At 35.7% G+C, this 16,223-nt stretch overlaps 1 protein-coding gene across 1 annotated transcript in view; it reads left to right on the top strand.

Moving 5' to 3' along the window:
• The window catches only part of LOC124369966 (bone morphogenetic protein 5), a 132,570-nt gene that overhangs the window by 22,512 nt on the left and 93,835 nt on the right, over positions 1-16,223 (top strand). Inside the window, exon 2 of the mRNA XM_046828199.1 lies at positions 12,745-12,811. Within this exon, the coding sequence (XP_046684155.1) occupies positions 12,745-12,811 (67 nt within the window). The remainder of the gene's footprint in view (positions 1-12,744; positions 12,812-16,223) is intronic.

Here is a 16,223-nt window from a genome sequence, read left to right as displayed (position 1 = left end):
ACAAGGATCCAATTAACATCAAGATGTTATTTTCTCCTTTATACTATCGCCCGTTTAAAACTGAGTCGGAAAATGTTATTTTGATGGAATTACACTGGTCAGTTTAAGTATCCCTTTTAGTTTTTTTTTATTTTATTACTTTTTCACTTTATTACTATCGGCAAACCTTGACATATTACTTTTGAGAGAAGCTACACAGGGCCTATTGCTTAGAATTAGCTTTGCTCTCTCAACTACCCTTATTATTGAATAAAATTGAAAATAAAACTATTTATTTGTAAAGGGATTATTGAAATAAAGATTTATAACATAATAATTATGTTTTCAATATAATAAGTACATCGAAACTGTATTATAAATAAACAAGTAACTTTTATGAATCTATTGGTTTATTGTAAGGTTTAAGAAAGAACTGTATATTCGAAAAGTCATATAAGAAAAGTGGATAAACATTCCTTGTTGGAGAATAGGTTTTCAAACTAGCCGAGAAGTTTATAACAACACGAGAACTCTCTTCATCGAATTCCATACTTAACTTAAGGAAAATTGAAAATAACAATAATAGGTTTTTGAATTTTTACAGCAACTTTCTATGAACTATGAACAAACTTTAAACTCCACCTCGATTTATAATCGATATCTGGTAGCGAATCCGTTTTAATAGAATAATGTGTTCAGACTCTATATATATATATATATATATATATATATATATATATATATATATATATATATACATACATAAAGTTTGCAATTCTGTTATCCTTTCTAACTTGAGATTGCAAGTTTGCAAATATTGCCATCCTTTAGCCCGAAAATCGCCGTTTTATCCTTTAATTTTGTTGGATGGCGCAGATACAACTAATATTTACATGATTGATGGTTAGTTTTAAGTTATAAATATGTATAACGTGAAAAAAAATTATTTTTTTTGTTTTTAACCATTTTACTACTCATGTACTCTACCTACCACATCAATAACCGCAACTGATATTTCATTTTAAGGAAAAATTCCTCTATCAACTTTTTGAAAAGCATATTGTGTTCTTATGTAATTAAGTTTTTCTCTCGCCTTTGGGAATCAGTATTGGATCCTCTATCACAAGTAATACTGCTATTTGGTATCGTAGTGAGTGCTATGCCGTAAGACCTTTTGTTGGTATCGGGTCCTCTCTCACAAATAATGCTGCTCTTCGTGATTTGTAGTGAGTGCTATACTGTAAGGCCTTTTGTTGGTATCGGGTCCTCTCTCACAAATAATGCTGCTCTTCGTGATTTGTAGTGAGTGCTATACTGTAAGGCCTTTTGCTGATATCGGGTCCTCTCTCACAAATAATGCTGCTCTTCGTGATCGTAGTGAGTGCTATGCCGTAAGACCTTTTGTTGGTATCGGGTCCTCTTTCAGAAATAATGCTGCTCTTCGTGATTTGTAGTGAGTTCTATGCCGTAAGAACTTCTGTTGATATCGGGTCCTCTCTCACAAATAATGCTGCTCTTCGTGATCGTAGTGAGTGCTATGCCGTAAGACCTTTTGTTGGTATCGGGTCCTCTCTCACAAATAATGCTGCTCTTCGTGATTTGTAGGGAGTGCTATACTGTAAGGCCTTTTGTTGGTATCGGGTCCTCTCTCACAAATAATGCTGCTCTTCGTGATTTGTAGTGAGTTCTATGCCGTAAGACATCCTTCCGGTATCTTATGGTACGTATATTATAAACACGCCTAAGCCTCATTGTGATGTGCATTAAAATCAGTTTTTTAGACACTTTTTTATTTTTATTTAATTATCTCCACCCTACTTTACTATTTTTAGTCAATCATTATCCAAAAATAAAGTAGGACTCTAATTAAGCCCCGAGGTACTTTGAAGGCAATTTGGATGCAGTGATAAGAAAGCAAACTACTAGTACATACAGTCATGGAAACTGTTGTGCGACCTTTTCATAAAGAATTTAAAATATAAAATAGCTGCGTAAATTATACCTAAACTCATTATTCTGCATATTTTTTAGAAGTTGGTCATATCTGACACAATCTATTGACACAAACATTTTTAAGGAATTGTAAAGAGTCTTTACAATACAAAACCTTCCGGGTCTTTCGGGTCTTTACGTAGTGCCGAAATATATAAAACGAAATTCGCAAATTTAAATTTAAGCAATGTGTTAAATTGTTTCTTCTACTGCCATGATTTAGCGACTAACCTTCGAAAGGGACCTCATCAATAAGCAACTACCTCTACAGAGGTCGAACAGATAGTAAATGCGGTAACAACACGATTCTGCCCCACCACCAACACCGCCGCCACATCCTGTTCACATGCAAAAATTGTGAAATCTTCTGTGAACTGACACATTGCATGAAAGAAACACTAATGAAACACAATGAGGCAGCTTCCGATTGAAAACTTATGTTATAAACTGGCTTTCCAATTGGCTTGACAGGTTTAGCAGGTCAGTAGTCAAATTTTGATTTGGCATCGGGACACAATAAATTAAATTTGATCCCCCCCCTCCCACATAGTGTAGATAGTGCGCTTTGTCAAGCGATACATTCTTACTTAAGTATAGAGTACCAAAGAGTAGATGAACCGTCACCAGATGTCCTAAATTCTAAAATAGATCAATTAGTGTCGTATATGCAAGGCCGGAGAAGAATGAATGAATATTTTTATTTCCTTATGTAGATACAGAACACAGTATTTAGTACACAAATACAGGAAATGATCAGGGGCGTAGCCTGTGAGTGAGGAACGGGGTACGATCAGTAACATGAATAATGTACTAAATAAACAGTATAAGAACTACATTTTCCACAGAGAAAGAGAGAGAGAGAAAAATATAGTAAATTTTACAATACTGAATTTTATTTATGAACTTAAAGTATAAGTAATATAACATAAAGAACAGAACAAAAACATCGAATTTATAACAAATCAAGTGTACACAATAAAATTTACTACCAGATACCAATATTAGCAATGATTATCTGATTATTAATGATTGGTAAGTAATGATTGACAATACTAACCACATTCATAATACCAATCGAAAGATTATACCGATAACGGATTTTAGGTAACTTAGAACCACTTTCACACGCACACAAAAATACTTGGTACATCATTACTGCACCTAAAAATCAACTTTTTGAAGTAACTACCAATTGTTCAGGGGTATGGCCCTCAGAAGGAAATCTTAAATGAGAGAATAGGTCAAGTAGTATAACAAATTAAATTTTTTGATTAGTAGAGTACAATGCCGCAAATTCAACCTCAAAATATACACTCTTTAACAAACTATGCTGGTTTATAGTTTGAAACATTTGCAATGTAAGACCTGTTCTAGATGGTTTAATATTCTTGTCCTCAAGTTGTGAAAGTTAAACTTTAAATGAATACTGGACTTAAGAAATATTTTTAAGGTAGTTAGTGACTTCACATATATTAGAGGATGTTTTACAAAGATTTTTTTTTATTTATTTATTTTTTTTTTTTTTAAGGAGAGGCCGATCCCCTTTTAAGCCTTATTCTGTCCGTCCTCATGGGCCACTGGCCTGTGCGAGGATCTTATCAAACAGAATAAGGGGGAGAGTCGATACAGTACCAGATCGATGGTACTGATAAAAAGTGCAACGGTCACAGACAGGATTTGAACCTGCGCTATCTCTAGCTCAGACCCAAAGTCCAACGACTTAGACCGCTCGGCCATCGGCACTCCCAAAAAATCTCCAAAAAAAACAAAAAACACAAAAAATGTATTTTATAACATAACACACACTCACACTTCCACTACTTGTCCCTCTATTTACCACTATCAGAAGTCACTCTGTGACAACACACATTCCTACGAGTTACTGTCACCATGTGCGCTAATCAACTGTACATGCGCACAACGAACATAAAAGCAATACATGTGCACATACAATTAAGTAATAAATGTTCTAATTTACCTTTATCTATGTTGGAAATATAGGTGAATTGGTTAGCTTTTTAAATGATTCACTACGTCTGAATACTTATTTCGGTCTCTTCAACCAGTGTTATTTATAGAACACGTTATTGACTTTAAGATAGTAAGATTGAGGATTCACGTCACGCTCGGCTGTGAATATTAACGCTCTTCTGGAATTAAATTTGCATCCGGCTTTGTTTCAAATGCAAGAACACGTACACATATTTCCAAAAACCATTTACATGCCAATATATTTTATTGAGAGTCTCTTTATAGGCTACCTTTAAAATATATTTAGATTCAAATGCATTATTTTTCTGGAAGTCTCTTGTGACGAGTTTTATGTGATGGAATACGTGTTAAAACAGTTTGCAACATCATCAACATTTTCATTGTGGATTTTAATAACTTCTGTAGTCTTTTATCACGCCAACTTTTTTACTTGTTTAATGTGAGAATTCTTGTAGGGTTTAACGTTTTTTACTACTGAAGAATTGAGGGCATACTTGCATTATTTATTTTCTGTACAAATCAAACTTTATGACGAATTCATAAAAGTCATATTCTGACTATGCTTATTTAAATTTTCTTTCAAGGAAATGTAGACATTTGTACGTGTAAATACGAACGAACTGTGTATCTCACACAAATACAATTTAACAGGTCATTGTTTGCGAAAATCGGTAATAAGATCTAGCCTATAAGTGCGTCAAAGTACAACGATACAAAACAATAATTCAAGAGGAAACGATAGTATCTCCTCCACTTAAGGACATCATCCACTTTCAGGTGTTGGCGTTTATCACATGTGGTATTATTCACTTCTTATTACGCCCTAGACAGAGTCTCTACCACATAAAATTAAAATTTAATATTAATTAATAACGTAACCCAGTTGTGGGTACAGATAATATGTGTTAAAGGTTGTGCTATATGTTTGTCAGAGCACTGTAGGTATCAAACACATTAGTTCATTAAAGTTCATCTTTCCTGTTCCATGACCATATCTCTCTATTATTAACGTAACCCAGTTGTGGGTACAGATAATATGTGTTAAAGGTTGTGCTATATGTTTGTCAGAGCACTGTAGGTATCAAACACATTAGTTCATTAAAGTTCATCTTTCCTGTTCCATGACCATATCTCTCTATTATTAACGTAACCCAGTTGTGGGTACAGATAATATGTGTTAAAGGTTGTGCTATATGTTTGTCAGAGCACTGTAGGTATCAAACACATTAGTTCATGAAAGTTCATCTTTCCTGTTCCATGACCATATCTCTCTATTATTAACGTAACCCAGTTGTGGGTACAGATAATATGTGTTAAAGGTTGTGCTATATGTTTGTCAGAGCACTGTAGGTATCAAACACATTAGTTCATTAAAGTTCATCTTTCCTGTTCCATGACCATATCTCTCGACCCACTTTGACTGGTTTTAAGTCAACGTTGAGAATATCATAACATTGTAAAGTCCAAGTGTACAAATTTTTTTTGGCGCTGTCATTTCAGGCGTAATTTAAGAAACACGATTAATACTAATTTATTGTTAGGAAAGATTTCGACAGCGTTTCTTTCGAGTGTGAACTAGCAGATCACTATTTTCCCATGTATCCCATTTGTTTCGTAGTTAGGAGTAAAGGGGATAAGGTTTAACGCGTGACAGTACGTCAAAGAGAAACCAATAAGACAAAGGCTAGGCATTTATAGACTAAGAGCCAAGCCAATTTGCACTGCAAAAGCACACAATCAGGTTTTTCTTGAAATCCATAGAGGATTCTTCCTAAGAACGAAATTGATCGTCAGCCGTGCTAATTTTGGCAGATGAAGGGCATTGAAATGGTTAAAATAATAGATGATAATTGTTTTAACAAATAAAACTATTTTAGTTCAATTGGCATGTGACTAATTTATTTGTATCAGGTTTTGAATATTTCTATCTATTCTTAAGACAGATAAGGCGAGCCTTCTGGAGTTCTGAGGAGAAGATAACGAACACATCAGCACTTGTAGATAAAGAAATAGCCGTTTGTTTTCCCATTTGCTTCATAGTTGTAAGTAAAGGGAATAAGGTTTGTCGTGCAATAGAATCATTAAGTTACATAATTGTTTTAATTATTTAATTCTGAGTTTTAATACGTTTTAATTCTTTACGTTTCGAATGTGAACGTTTATGACCTTGTCTTGAAGGCAGTGTCTAGCGTAGAAATCGAGACGCCACCGATAACGAAAGTATATCTGATGTAAATGGATCAAAGAGCGTGGGAAAGGTTCTAAAAGTAGAAAGAGAGAAATAACCGGCAACCAGCCAGCAGTAGTGGCGAAGAGCCAACTGGCTTATATGGCTTAAATAATAAACATACAGTACAACCACACCACCTCCTCATCGGGTGCCCCTTCGTGCCACTCTTTTTTTACTTTCATTTATGTCCCATCCTCCGGCCAACGCCCTCCTCCTGATTTCCGAGCCCGATGTACCTCAATTTGAATTCAATTTGCTCAACTGAAAGGCACTTAAATAAAGTTCAACCTTTCTTAAGGGAAATTCTGTTATTGATTTCTTGACAAGTAGGTTGTGTACTTATACATAGAAAAAGTTAATTGGCTTTCGGTTCTTGGATATAAGATTTTCCTGCACTAAGTCGAATTAGAGTGAATTGGATCTTTGACCAGGAAGTACTTCTTTAAATCCATTTTTATATTTTCCTATAGTTAAGAGACATTATAATGGACTCCTCAAGGCTAAAAGAATTGTAGGAAAGCAGTGATAGCTATAAACAAAACACCATAATTTTTGGTTATTTCAAAATTGTTTTTTTGAGTGTCTTAAGGCTGTAGTGAAACCACCTTGAGTTTTCCCCCATAAGAACAATTTTAAATATGTTCTTTTTGAACACTTTTGTTCTTTTTTGTATTTTTAAGGAATGTGTCTCATTTTAAACATACAATTAATGCACATCAAAAGCTTTTTAAATGTTTTAATGTGTATATTTTTTACATTTATAGATAAAGTGCAAAATGTTAAACTTTATAAATGATCTAACAAAATTAAAAAGCCTCTCGATGAATGTTAATTATTTCTTTAAAACGATCTTTCATCATTCAAAAAAAGCTCTTAAAAATGCAGTATTTTAATTATTCAATCTCCTGTGGCAAACCTCCAAGTGTAAGGCAAACTATTGTTTCATGCAGTAACGCATAGATAATACTCATACACATTATGGACACAATAATAGACCACATAGTTTAGATAAGTCACTCATTCTTAACTACAGTTCCATTTCTTCACGTTCAATTTCTTATCAGCCATGCCCCCTCCCCAAATTTTGAAATGCAAACATTAAGATTACACTCAGTACTTTGTTTCAAGCTAGAACACATTTATTAGGTCTTACAGCCTAAGAATTTCCCGTGAGAAGATACCGGAGCACATATTATTGAAGGATATTTTATACTTCACAAACCACCTAGTGTGTTAGTGTCCCCCCCTGAAATAGATTTATATTTACGCCACTGACACACATATATACTTTCCAATAGAAACTTACCATCAGGACATGGAGAAGTGTTATTTTCTCCTTGTACACCAGCTAAATCAATCAAGTCCATATAAGGACGCGGCATGTCCACCGGATAGGTCATGGTTTAACAATGTAAATACACTTTTAGTCTCGTCCACATGGCGCCGATCGTAGATTGTAGTCCGCCCCTATTCACTTTTTCTTCCATCAAATACGACACTAGACGATTTATTGCTTTTATTATACTAATAAACAGCAGTAACTAACAAGACATCTGAACCTCTGTTATCAGTGACCTCTGTTATTACTGATTATCGACTGTTATCAGTGACCTCTGTTATCAGTGACCTCTGTTATCAGTGACCTTTTGTTATCAGTGACCTCTGTTATTACTGATTATCGACTGTTATCAGTTACCTCTGTTATCATTGACCTTTTGTTATCAGTGATCTCTGTTATCAGTGACTATTGACTGTTATCGTTGACTTTTTGTTATCAGTGACCTCTGTTATCAGTGACTATTGACTGTTATCAGTGACCTCTGTGAACGATAACTGATAGAAAAGCAAAACCTGCGGAATATCCCAGTTAAAAAAATACCTACATTTGGGACATGTTTGCGCCTTTCTTAAAGAGGTGTACTCGACTATTTTCTTGCATTTTAAACTTCATAAATATCATTCTGAAGAAGAAAGAAACACAGAAAGCAGAATATCCTCTGTTTTCACTGATTATCGACTGTTATCAGTGACCTCTGTTATCATTGACCTTTTGTTATCAGTGACCTCTGTTATCATTGAAATCTGTTATCAGTGACTATTGACTGTTATCAGTGACCTCTGTGAACGATAACAGATAGAAAAATAAAACCTGCGGAATATCCCAGTTAAAAAATACCTACATTTGGGACATGTTTGCGCCTTTCTTAAAGAGGTGTACTCGACTGTTTTCTTGCATTTTAAACTTCATAAATATCATTTTGAAGAAGAAAGAAACACAGAAAGCAGAATAACATCTGCCGTCGTTATTTGTCCAATAAAATTCCTCTGTTTGAAATTCTTTCTGTAATTCACTCAAGAGTTAATTAACTTTATTTCTCACTTTGCTTAACAAGCAAAACGCCAATTCCTTCACTAAGGGAAACACAAACTGTAAAATTAGCTAACATGCAAACATCTCTTTTATTAGTTGATTTCATTTATGTGGAACAATAAATGAGCAACACCCCAGCGGGATCTATAACCTTATGACTCTTCACAAAGCTTTCTTTCCTTTTATTCCATTTTACTTGGACGTTTTCCATATGGTAAGGCTGATTAAACATACATTACTCTCAATCATAGAGTCGAAGGAATTCTAAGTTACTCTTAAGGACCAATCATCCGATGGATGGACTTTATGTCTTGGATGTCCACGGGGTACGACCCCATACCGCAACCGTACATCCAGCGAATGGGCGGATGAATTTGTTTCCATAGTCTGTCAGTTGAGTTGCTACCTCCGTCAGGAAAAACATTGAAATATTGGCATTTAGTGTACCTTGGTGTAACAATGATTTTCTGAGAATTGTACCATGGATTGCTGCTGACAGTTCCAGAATTGATGACAAAAATACAGTCCTGCTTATTCATTTAGTAGAAATTATTAGATTTTAACCTACTGTCTTTCTCCAACGCTGCTGCTATTTCGTCCCAGGCCTTTTCCTTTACTGTCACATCTCGATATGCAGGTAACCAAGTATCCAACAGCGCTGTATTCTAATTTCTTCTATCGGCTGCTCCATAACTAATCAAATATGCCAACCCAAAATAACTGTAGTAAATAATTGAGTTTAGAATAACACGGCTGACAGTGATATTGCAATAGCTAGTAATTGAGGTTCAAATAACAAGGATAACTATGTTCAGCTACCAATAAAGACACTACGCAGCGAGCACATACCGGGATGGTGTCTGTTGAAGTGATGCCGTGCGCATGCGCAGATGAAAACATCCATGCGGACGCCTGTTAAACTCGCTCGGCGAGCGATTCCAAAATATCCATCTGCTGTACGTAATTTTTTCCAGCGGTTGGTTGGACGTCTGTGTGCGGTGTTCTATTTAATAAACAGGTGAGCGATCTTTACCAAGCATCCAATCCATCTGTCCAGTGTATGGATGAACGTATGGACTGTTCTGTGTCACTCCATAGTAAATGGATATTCAGATAGAATAGAGGGCGCTGCTTCCTTCCAAAATCCCGAGAAACAGCTCGTATGTTAGTAAGATCTTTCAGCCTCAGTCATTTTACCTTGAAATAAGATGAAGTCTACTATTGTTGAAGCCTCTTTCAGTCACAACGGGCTCGAGATAGATGTCTCCCTTAGATGTTGGCTTGCTCAAGACTTAGACACTGAGAAAAACCTATAAGAGAAAATAGGAGAATAACCACCATTGCAGTTCCGATCTTCCGCCTAGACATATAGACCTCGAGTTATGCCTCTAATTCAGAGTCTCTGCATTCACCGTCACATGCCACTCCTTGACATTCATTCGGTAGCCCAGAATAACAAAGTGCCAGCTACTATTATTTCATGTATATTTCCTATTGCGCGTGTATAAACCATGACAAGATCTCTTCTGCGGATATTTGGAGTGTCAGCACTCCCTAACGTAACAACCAAATTTACCTGGAAATGAATTGTTTAATATTTTACATGCATATTTTCGTTACAGTTTATAAGTTCCAAAATGTGGTAAGGGATAGGATAATTTTATTGTAAACATCCAACAGTGTTACAATTAATTTTTAACGTAACCAATTTAACTATAAATTAGTAAAGGGTTTGTGTTTAGCGTTATATCTTTCAAATTTTAAAATAATTCTTTCGTGTGCTTTCATGGTCTTAGCCATTATGAAAGTCATACAGATTTAATCATAATTAGTTAATAAACCTTTAAAAATACTATTCTAGCTTGTCTAACTAGTACAAAACGCATACGAAAAATCAATAGGTATCGGTACTCATTTTGTTTTTTTTTTTTTTATGGAAACTAAAATACAAATTGGCGAAAATAGCGTACCAAGTCAATTTTAAAGTGTGTGCAGGAGTTATTCATAAGTCATGACGCCATTTTTGTCACAGGGCCTCTACACGTTTATGGTGTAAGCGCATCAAGAAATACGGTGTAATAGTTCTTGACGAAAATTTTACTTTTCTTGGAGAATTATATCCTTGAAAAGAATCTCTAAGTGGGTTCCAAGAAAAGAACAGACTGTTATTCAGAGCAATCTAGGGAACACAAAATATGTCCGTCAATGTTTGCCAAGCTTAAATTAAACTTGGCAACAATTTACTGTACAACTTTTATCGATTAACCTTAGCATAAATGTTTAGCATTTTAATTTACGTACAGAAATTTTAAATTAATGTAAACTTTCTCACTATTTTACTCTGTTCGTGATCCAGTTACATTACGTTTTCCTTTTGTACTGTTAGAGTGTTGTTTATTTCTGTAAATCGTCACTAAACATATATTTTTAAGGAACAAAATCGTATGCTTTGTATATTTATTTTAAATTGCCGAAAAAACTAGTAGTACTTCTAACCCAAACCAAACTTCAAAAGGATAAAATAACATCACTAAATTAGAAATTTTAATTTATAGAAACGTTTTTAAATCAAATTTAACTCAGGTATTATTCCAAGATCGGTACCTCGACATCTCCATTGCAAGAATAAATCTAAAACATCAGTGTAATGAATAGTAGTTACGACGTTTTCTGTACAGAAACAATGCATGTTTATCTATTACAAACGTTTTTTGTTACAAATTATACAAATTTCGATGTTTCTATTTGTTAATATTCCATCCCCACTCCGCCAACAAAATTTACTCTGATTCTGCATTTCTACGCACGCTAACAATTTGTATGTCACTTCTAGGAAAGCAAAGATTCTCAAACTATGCACAGTTCTTGATACCACTGTTGTACCACGTTTTATCATAGGTGGGATTGTGAACGGAATAGCGTGTGGCTGTGAAGAAAAGTTGGAGGAGATGGCATCGTGTCGTATTAGAAGATCAGGAATCCTTCTGCATATGGCCAATATGAATATGAGTTTGGCCGGAAATGAAAGCCAATTGGTAGAGTGACTAGGTTGGAGAAATTTCACTTGCAACACTGAATTCATAAACAGCTATGAACACTAACTAGAAAATATTGGTTTCCACATTTAAAACTGCAACTCCAGTTTATCAGTGAATCATCTAAAACCAACAATATTGGTGTTTACACTTTTCAGTTATAACGTTTTCAGGCCTCTTACATGTGAACATATTAGCATTAATAATCTAGCTTATGGGAGGTGTTCGAGAAAATTTCAACAGGCATTTAAAATTTTTCAGTTGTAATTGTTAGTCATTACCATTTTTTCATATTAATTTTCAAGTGTGGCCGTATACAAATTCTTTATATATTCGACTCTTCAGTAGAAGTTATCCTAAAATTTATCATTTAATGTTGGCCTTGGATGTATATTTTGAGTAATGATTCTAATGAACTGAGTAATGACAGTGTTCCAGTGTAGCGACAGGTGGAAAACAGATTGGTCGGGAAGGGCAATGGGCCGTGTGACCCGGTCTCTCCTCTCATCACACACAGTGATGTCTTTAGTCGTTGGTATCTTGTCTCGCGTCACGTCGCATCACGTCTGGTAAAGCACTAATGATCTCATATTTGAGCATAGCTTTTGCTTTACGCGAATTCCAAGAATCTTAATAAATTCGTTTTGGAACAGTGACATGCTTGGCAGCTCCTGATACACATCCCATCATAATGTACAGAGAACCTGTTTCAGTGGAAGCTTAACTAGGTAACCAAGCTCTATCGATGACGTAATGTTGTGTATCACTTTGTGTTAAACTTTGAACCCGAATAAGCTGAAGCTATTTCTTATTAATAGTGGTTAAACTATAATTTACAAAAAATAACATTTTTTGAATAATCAATAAAAATAGCAAAAGAAACTGAATAGGTTGCGTATTCTTTGAAAATAGATACCCCCCATAACTATCCGAACAAATACGAGGACGTAAAACAAATTTGTCATTGTTCTGCTGTCCTAAAATCTAAATGGCCGCCAGTACAACAGGCTCTTAGCGATATTTAATGTTTGTTTTACTATTATTGTACCCAAATCACGACGATCCAAACATCGCTTCTCTCATATAATGAAATTAATCAATTTAATATAGTCTAGATTTTAAATTTACAAAAATCTTTTGTTTAGGAGCGCGGCCACTGGCGTAAACTACGAAGCTCCGAATCGTCCCCTCCACAGACCCCGGCGGGATCAGGTATGCTGCCTAGTTACCGTATAGAAACAACAAGTAGGATCGCTACCATACTGCTGTGGACAGTTGTGTACAACTTTGATTGTATTAGTTACGCAAGAGATAACTCATCAAATGCTAATTTAGGCATGGAAATGAGCGCTCGGATTACCCTTTGTGGGATGAGAGGCTTAGCTAGCTCAGGTAGTAAATATATGAAAGGTAACAATCAAATTTGCGCGGGAGAGCCCTAGCGTCGGACCTCACAACTAGCTGATATAACGCCCCGGACCTCAGTATACCTCGTCCGCATGAATGATTTACCTCCTGTGTAACTAATGCAATCAAAGGTATAGCCCAATTTCCATTACCTGGGAAAATCAAATATTTCATCTTACCATTGCGTCATTCAGTATTAATATTATACGATCCGATATTGAATACAGTCTGAAATTGTTTTCAGTTAATATTTGTTTGAATACCTTCCTACAGATGATTAAAATATAGTTCCATGAATTTTACAGTGTTTAATGAATAATTTTCAACAGCTCTCACTGTACGTCAGTCATACAAACATTTATCCGTTTGACGTTATTAGTGTTTTAAACAGTGTATTGCAATTACTAATCTAAAATTACTTTGCCTTCCAAAGCAATAGAGGCTTTAATATTATGTAATACCTAGGATATTGCATTTACATTGTTCCACAGGAATACCTTTTGTAGCAAAACATACAAAATTGTCGATTTGAAATGACAATTCTATTTTACTAATATTTTATGGGTTACTTTCCGTGTTTTTAAAAGCTATGGACAACGTAAGGATTACAGATTCTTACTTCTAAAGTCCTCTTCGTAATCCGGCTTTAACGTATCAAGAAAAACCGCCTACCTCAACTATTGTGTTTATCTCAATCTAAGGTTCTAGTTCAACACAATTTTGTACCTAGATCCTGAGGTTTTCCAGTATGAATGCATCGTAAACATATTTCGCTCATTATGTTTCAAAGTCAGATAGGTGGATCTGTACATCAAAGGTTTCCGAGATCAGTAGGCTACGGAGTTTATTGTTGACATGAGAGTTCAGACTGATATCAATACCGTTTATATCTCAGACACCGTGCCTCGCATTACCATATAAATAACTCCAAATTTCTTCACAAACTAAAACTTAGATACTGTAGGCACAAAAGATGTTTTGGTCTTTTATTTCTTATATTTATCACACCATGTACCTGCATTTTGTGCCTCTTGTTCGGGTTTAGTAGCAAAAATGCAAAATTCCCCACAACGTGAATTTAACTGACGGTTTAATTTTGTTAAGGCTTAAGTTTCCAATCCTTAAGCCAATACCACCTATCCTAAGCAAAAGCTGCAGTGCACTGAATTATTTCTTAAAAGGTAATTTACGCTACTTCTTATCTGTCCTATATTCACAATATATATTATACTGACTGTATTATAATACTGTGCCAATGTCGCAGTGTAGCGGGTACGGAGGTTATCGCTAGAAAACTAATTCATGGATAATACATTATATAACATTATTACGGATTAATACATAAAAACATTTAAAAACTTCTAGTTTATGATCGCAATGGTACCAGTTGGGTAGCCAAACGGGTTGTGTGTGAGTAGCGGTAAATGTCTAAACCTTCAGGGCCACTTGGCCAATGGCGCAGTGTAGCGGGTACGGTGGTTATCGCTAGATAACTAATTCATGGATAATACATTATATAACATTATTACGGATTAATACATAAAAACATTTTAAAATTCTAGTTTATGATCGCAATGGCACCAGTTGGGTAGCCAAACGGGTTGTGTGTGAGTAGCGGTAAATGTCTAAACCTTCAGGGCCACTTGGCCAATGGCGCAGTGTAGCGGGTACAACGGTTATCGCAAGATAACCAGATAAAGCAACGTCGAGCGTGGCTGCTGCTTGGATGGGTGGCCGCTGAGCGATCCTGTCCTTGCAAGCAGCCCACCTGCCCGGCCATTGGTGGTGGTTCGGAAGTCACCTTTAAGCCGTTGGTCCCCAGGTTACGTGTTAGAGAGAGCTTCTTAGCCCTAACTTCGACTGGTAAAATAAGACATTATTTTACTTTACATACATATTACAATTTACTCTGCTGATCTTTTAAACTATAAAAATATTAATTAACCTATGCGTGTTAATTTTATAACGGACAGTGTAGTTTCTAATGATCATCCTATGGTTTCTTACCCAAAACAATTGGCAAATAATGTAAACTTTGTATATTTTGTGTGTGTGTGTGTGTGTGTGTGTGTGTGTGTGTGTGTGTGTGTGTTTTTTAGCTGTTACCCGCGGCTTCGCACTGAATTGATTTTTTATTAATAGTTACGTCACAGACATGCACTTTTAAGCTGGACTTAGGGCGACGTTCTATACAGTTTATTGACTAGCTCCAAAGATTCCAGTACCACTTGAACTATTTTAGCCCAGTGGGTAGGAATCCTAAAGTCTGTAGCTTTCTTAGTGAGAGAAGCACAAACTATCACATACATAATATTCTAAACGATTATGTTGATTCACTTAAAGCATACGAAGATACTCAAATTGGAGAATGAATGGCCCGTTAAGTCCTGTTAGTGTCTGTACCTCTGTTTAATCCCTTCACTGCTGAAAATATGGCACGCCACAATGTAAAAGTAATCCGATTTCGAGTAACTGACGTTTAAATACCCAGGATTTTGTAAATTAAATTGGATTGTGTAATATATGTTTAAATAAAGCTATACACTAAATAGTTTTAAACGGTCATCACTGGCGCCATCCATAATGAAAGTTATGTTGCGTTTTTTATATCTTCTTAATAGGTCCTTCGAGGAAGATTCAAAGTGCAGTTGCTTAGATGTGTGCCTAGAGAGCTGGACAGAGAGACCAATGTTTCTCACCATCGAATTTTTCGACCAGGGTGTTCAGCATCAAACCTGGATCTCACATGTAATTTGTATACGGCACATTGGTAGGCTACGGTGGTTTAGGCAATAGTCACTATAACGTGCAGAAGGAATGCTATCGAGGACTGAGCCAACCGCCATCAGTGGGCAGACAAAATGTAGGTCCTTACCTATCAGTAGAGCCTGATGTGAAGTTACCTGGCAAGAACCAGATCGTACCGATTCGGCAACCCTCCTCAGATGGCAAGCAGAACATGCTGGTTTGGTTCATTACATGCAATTGATTAAGCTAACAATACAGTCTGTCGTTGCCATCATGATGTTCTCGGAACAGAACAAAAGGCTACAAATACTGCTCTGATTGGCAGATCGGATAAGAGTTGCTAACCTTCAGAAGAGAGGAGAGGAAAGAGAATGTTCCGTTTCGCTGTTGACCTCATTCTGACATTGACAAAGTCTTGGACAATTTCACAGTCTTATTTTGGAAAGGATACTTGGAAATGTGTTCTTAC

This window comes from Homalodisca vitripennis, chromosome X (genome assembly GCF_021130785.1).
Source record: "Homalodisca vitripennis isolate AUS2020 chromosome X, UT_GWSS_2.1, whole genome shotgun sequence".
In the NCBI taxonomy this organism is placed as follows: domain Eukaryota; kingdom Metazoa; phylum Arthropoda; class Insecta; order Hemiptera; family Cicadellidae; genus Homalodisca; species Homalodisca vitripennis.
The sequence above is the reverse complement of the archived record's forward strand: the minus strand, read 5'-3'. Positions and strand labels throughout refer to the sequence as shown.